At 37.9% G+C, this 6000-nt stretch overlaps 1 protein-coding gene across 1 annotated transcript; it reads right to left on the reverse strand.

Moving 5' to 3' along the window:
- Positions 1–3863: 3863 nt before the first annotated feature.
- LOC140892675 (beta-1,6-galactosyltransferase GALT29A-like) lies at positions 3864–5552 on the reverse strand. The gene has a single exon (XM_073301626.1). It carries the CDS (start codon positions 5266–5268, stop codon positions 4081–4083), a length of 1188 nt encoding a protein of 395 aa, XP_073157727.1. The 5' UTR covers positions 5269–5552; the 3' UTR covers positions 3864–4080.
- Positions 5553–6000: the final 448 nt, after the last annotated feature.

Here is a 6000-nt window from a genome sequence, read left to right on the forward strand (position 1 = left end):
CGGTAAACGAGTCAAAGCACAGTACTAGCATATAGAGTCTCCATGATGTTTCAAGTAGTAAGGACTAATGGTGTACAACCAAAACCGCGGACTTTATCCACTCGATAAGTGATAACCACTTGGAAAAGTCCGGATAGGGTAGTTCGATTATTCATCCTATGAATATCCATTTGCATGCTTCGAACATCTCCATGTTCCCTACCAATGAAACGTGGTACTCCGCATCGCAAATGCTAGTCTCAAACTCGAGCGATCCTTATCCTTATTATCGGACGGCTCAATCGACTAGGAACAGTTTAGAATATACAGTGACTATAAGATGTATTTCATGATAGACATCCCCATGTTCTACCACATCTTACATACACTATAGTATATTCAAGGTCTTTATCAAAACAACAATAGTATATCATAATATAACAATATGAAGAAAGATAAAGTCATTGCCATTAATAAAAGTGTAAATTACATTAAACAAAAGATCGTTTGTACAAAGAGTCATCAAAGCCCATAGCCACAAGTTGGCTCACTGGGCACCCACTCTTTCAACTATAACAGTCTTCGGTAGAATGTCCTTTGTCTTTGTGAAAGTGGCAATACTTGTCAGATTTCAGTCGCTTTGGGTTGTCTTTCATTGGCCTCGGAGGTTGCAGCAAACCTTGCTTTTCCGCAACCACCAATATATCAGCCAAGCGCGCATTTAGGGGTACCTGCTGAAGACGAGGGCCTTGGAATCCTCGTTTCTCTTCTTTTCGGCCTTCTCTTGGTTTTTCTTCTTCTCTTTTTATTTTCCCTAAATAGCGTGGTTCAATAGTCTCCTCAATGCGTATATACTTCTCGGCTCTTTCCAGTAATTCTTCCAAGGTGCTTGGGGGTTTTCCCGCTATGGATTCCTTAAACTTCCAATGACGGAGGTTTTGTTGCATAATTCCTGCCAAGAGATCATGATTGACATGCGGGACTTCGTGAACAGCCTGAGTAAAACGTTGCACATACTCTCTCAAGCTCTCTCCTTCTTTTTTCACAACCGAGAACAGGTATGATGCAGTCTTAGGGTATTTTCGATTAATGGAGAACTGATGAAGAAAACGCTGAGTATGTTGTTCCAGGCTTGCAATGCTTCCTGCTGGGAGTTTATTGAACCATGCCAGTGCGCGATTAGTCAGCGTAGTCCAGAAGATTTTGCAGTACGCGGCATCACTGAAGTCATATAGATCGGCTTTTGCATAAAACCTATCGAGATGATCCTGAGGATCTCCTAAACCATCGTACTCTGGCAGACTTGCTATTTTCACTCCAGCTGTTAGTACCTCAGCTAAGATAGCAGTAGTGAATGGGCTACGCCGGGCTGGTAAGATTGCTAGAGCACTTTCTCCTCTATCCTCAGTCCGAATTCCGGGGCGCACGGGCCCGTGGCTATTTACCTCCTCCTCATGGACCACTGTTTCCCTTCTTGCACTGGGGTTTGGTACCCTGTTCGTTCCAACTTCTTCTTCTAGTGTGCGTCTCCTTTCTTGGTGTTGAGGAGGAGGCAATTCACCATTTACATTTGGATTGTTTCCCAAGTTATGATGTTGCGTTGCCAAAAAATGTGTCATGGCCTCCGCGACCGCACGTGAGGCAGCTTCCTCCAACATGGATTTCAAGGCATTTGGGGTGATCAGAAACTCCTCTTGCGGCGGGTGGTTAGGAGGCGGGAGCTCCCGTCCACCTTCAGTGTTACGGGTGGCATGTGATCGCGTTTGCATCTCTAGTGGATAGGTGGCTTTCCCACAGACGGCGCCAATCTGATGCGGGCGAAATAATTATGTCCCTATTCAGCAAATAAAATAGGAAGTCGTACGTCCTCCTGATCTCCTGCTTCTTCGGTCACCTACAGATGGGAACGATCTCCTGATCTCCTACTCCTTCGGTCACTTGAAGAAGTTGCACGTCTTCATTTTGGGCTGTCACCTGATTCACGAACACACGTTAGAGGCGCCGGGTCACCTCCATACAAAACAGGAGAGCAGAGAGCTTTTTTAAGCTAAAGAGTCACTTACCTTGAAATGAAGAGATTCACTCCTATTTATAGGCAAAATTGAGCTAAATTGCACACTAACCTTCCTAGGCTCAAAAAATGCAATTTAATCACCCAGGACGACAAAATTAAGAATTAGTCCTTTAAAAATATTATTCTCGCAAATCGACCCACTCTATTAATTTATATATAAAAAGTATATTAAAAAATATACTTATACCCATCAAATGGAAACAAAATCTACAGATGGGAGCCGAAAGATTTATGTAGAGAAATAAAATTTAAATGAAATAAGTCTCTTTGTTTATGGAAATATTTGTTACTTAATTCCAAGGCATATGGATTTAAGGTTTGATCCAAATTAATGTTATGTAAACATCCCATTATTTGGTTTATGAAGAAGGAACGCCTTGTGTCATATAAATAATATGGGAATGGTAATGTCTTTGATCATCCATTACCTACTTAGTTTTTGAGATAATTTGGGTTTAACTCTGACCAAATATAAGTTTCCAACATATTTTAGTTATCTTATTTGATTGCATTAGATTTATTTTCAGAACATGTATTAAGTTATACATCAAGGTGTCGCCGCTTTTTTTGGTTACACACGCAACGCGTGTGCCACGCTTGCTAGTTATAATATAATGTCCTAGGTTAATTGGGACACAAAAAGAATAACAGAATTAAAAATATATAATATCCGATTAAATTTTAAAATTTGAAACACAATAATTAACTAATTTTTTAAGATGATAATTTTTTTTATCAAATTTCAATTTTTTTTAAAAAAAAAATTGGCATATTATCATTTATAATATTTATGGATATTTTTTCAAGAAAACTATTGATAATTGAAATTCAAAATTGTCCGATCAATTTCAAATTTTAAATAAAAAATTATCAATATTATATAGAACATCAATTAACATGATTTCTTTTTTTTAGTAATTTCATTTTGGTGGAAAATTATTATATTTAGTAAAAATTATATAGATATCCAAATTGATTTTCAAGAGTAGAACCAAACCCTTAAAGGAGGAACGAAAGAAGGGATCTGCAATTTCTATATAATGTCAAGCTTTAATTTTGAGTTAAAAACTTATATTGTCTTGTGATAAAGCATATATAAAGGAAGTGGCACTCTACCATACCTTTGATCTAATTTGGCACAACAACAAAACCAAATGACCAATATTTTTACCGGTATTTTTCACAACAAAATTATAAAATGTGTAAAAGATAAATTACTGCACTTAACTACAATAAATCATCCAACTTCAATAATTATTCTAGCTGATTGTCGCCATTAGTGTAACTAATTTCAACATATCTTATGAAAAAAAATCAACCACGATTAAAATAAACAAAAAAAATGCTAGATGTACACCTTGATTTACACTCTTACTTAAATTTTTCCTCATTTAAAATACCAATGATAAAAAATAAATATCTAATTATTAATCAAAAAAAACATTAATAAAAAATGGTGTAAACCAAGATACACATATAGCGTTAGTCAACAAAAAATTATCCATACACTTTTCTACTTGAGTCCACGCATATTACATGCCAAAAAACTATCTCCTAAGCACGCATTGCATGAACGAAACTGTTGTATATATTTAAATCTAACATAACATCCGCATCATCCAAGTTTGTTAGTTTGAGGATACAATATTAAACCATCAAATTAATACACGATTTGATCTTTGTTCTAACTTCACATGTATCGATCGGTTCCACCAACCCCTTAAAGATTAATAAATAAATCAAACCTTAAAAATATGCATATATTAACAATTCAAGAACAATATCCAAACCAGCAAAAAAGGGCTTCAGACTTGTAAATTAATGCATTCATTTTCAACTTCTAGTTACAAACTTACAATTGAGTTACAATCATGAATTAACTATATATCTTGGACTGTATACCTCAGCTAATTATAATGAAACAATATTCTTGTTACAACTTTAGTTCTTTCCCCACGTCGTTATGCGATCGGAGCCAGACGCGTACTGAATAAAAAACTAGTCAAAAAAGCTAATCCTACAAAATTTTAGCGATACATTTCGACAGAAGGAAACTTGAATTCATCTGATATGAAGGGAATAGCCTCTGGTCTTTTCATCAAATCCTCATAAAAATCATACTCTGCCTCGTAGTCGTGTAGCGAAAGCTCGGCCTTTTGACTCGTATGGTAATGGTGTCTAGCTGAACAAGATTTCCCGAACCCAAAAACACTAACCTTGTCACAAGTCCCCACGGCAAGCATGATCGCTTGCATACCCGAAGAGTAGTGGAACTCGAGCGCATCGTGAGCCGACCCCCATTCGCCACAATCCTTCCCGGTTGTCTCCACGAACCGTTTCAACGAGTAATACTTCACGATCCTAGCACACAACATGTCGAATCTTGGATCGGTAACAACCAAAGGCGCCTTGTGAGAAGCATTGCACACCAAGAAATCGAAAAAGTGAACCGGTTGACATATATACATAACCGTAGGCACTTCCTCGCCGTAAGGATGGCAAAAACAATCCACCCTGCGCGCACACGAACTTAATATGTTGCTGTTAATGAAAGACACACTCGTTTTCGCCCCCACGTCGCGCTCATATCCCGCGATTCTCGCGTTGTTTAGCCGAATAACAATCTCATGACTATCGATCAGCTTACCATGATCACTACTCAACAGAATCCCACTGTTTCCCACCACAGCACAACTCTTGTATCTCTTTCTTGAATCTTTTACACCACTGTAGTACTCCTCAAAAGTAACTTTAGCATCATTAGCAGAATCCAACGTTGTATCCAAATCCAGCCTTCTGTTCCTCCACCAATCACTCAAATACCTCCTGAGATTTAACCACAGGCGATTGAACTCCGGGGACTGGACCTGCAGTGGAATCCCTCTAGAAGACTTGAGCCTCAAATCAATGCGGTGCCTTCCAAAAGAAAGGAAAGATCCCTTTTCGCCTCTGTTTCTGAAATTTGCATTCAACAAATCATCGACTTCTTGCTTTACACGAGCCTCCGCTATTTCGACAGCAGCATATTTCAAAAGCGTTTCGTTAAAGACTGGTTTTTGAGGGGTTCTAGCAGGTGGGATTTCATATTTCTGCTGAAAGCTGGCTCCGCCGCCATTGAAATGGAGCAGTGCCCGGATGGTGAGAGTGGCGGCCACCACTATCAGCAGCAGAGTGATGTACAGAGACCGGAATCCGGTCTTAACTGAGCTGTACATTAATGGGTCGTTGAAAAACTACCGACAATTTAAAGAACAAAATCAATCTCAAATTTCTTTACAGATAATTATGTGCAAGAATTTGGAGGATATGAGAAGGGTCTTGTTCTGATTCATGTTGGATATATGGATTTAAAGAAGAATAGAAACAAATGTGCATTGGATTTGGATACGAGCTGTAGAAATTTGGATTATTGAAAGTGAAACAGCGAAGGGATCTGGTGCAAATGTATATTGGTGGAGTGGGATCCGAGGTCTATAGGGACATTCAGAAACTACAATGAACATGGGAAAGATTAGCTAGAAATTAAGTTTATGATATTAATTACGCTACTAATTAATGTTGTTAGGGGTTAATTACTGTGTTTTGGCGTGTGATCTTGATTTTTCCAACTGATTTCTGTTGGTTCGGCGCAGAAGAATTTGTGTTTTAAAATATTTATTTAATAATTGTAATTTATAGGTTTGTTTAGGACAACTTGTATCTGGTGGAATCTATTTGGAATCTACACTATTTTTCAATATTCATTCATTTTCTGACCAGGCCAGACTAAAACAGAAACAACATTTTCGGCTTTCTCAACGTGTATGTGACATGCCTTGACAAGGAAAAGGATTAATTTGGACCCAAAAAAAAAAAGGTGAATAATTGTGATTTAGCATGGCACCAAAAGTGATCATATAGAACTAAGTGATTAGTCCAAGAGTGGAATCGAAACGTAACTCTTGTGC

The sequence above is a fragment of the Henckelia pumila genome, chromosome 3 (assembly GCF_033568475.1).
Source record: "Henckelia pumila isolate YLH828 chromosome 3, ASM3356847v2, whole genome shotgun sequence".
NCBI lineage: Eukaryota > Viridiplantae > Streptophyta > Magnoliopsida > Lamiales > Gesneriaceae > Henckelia > Henckelia pumila.

Excerpts from the sequence above, each read along its gene's own strand:
- LOC140892675 (XM_073301626.1), bottom strand. The coding sequence starts at position 5,268 with ATGTACAGCTCAGTTAAGACCGGATTCCGGTCTCTGTACATCACTCTG.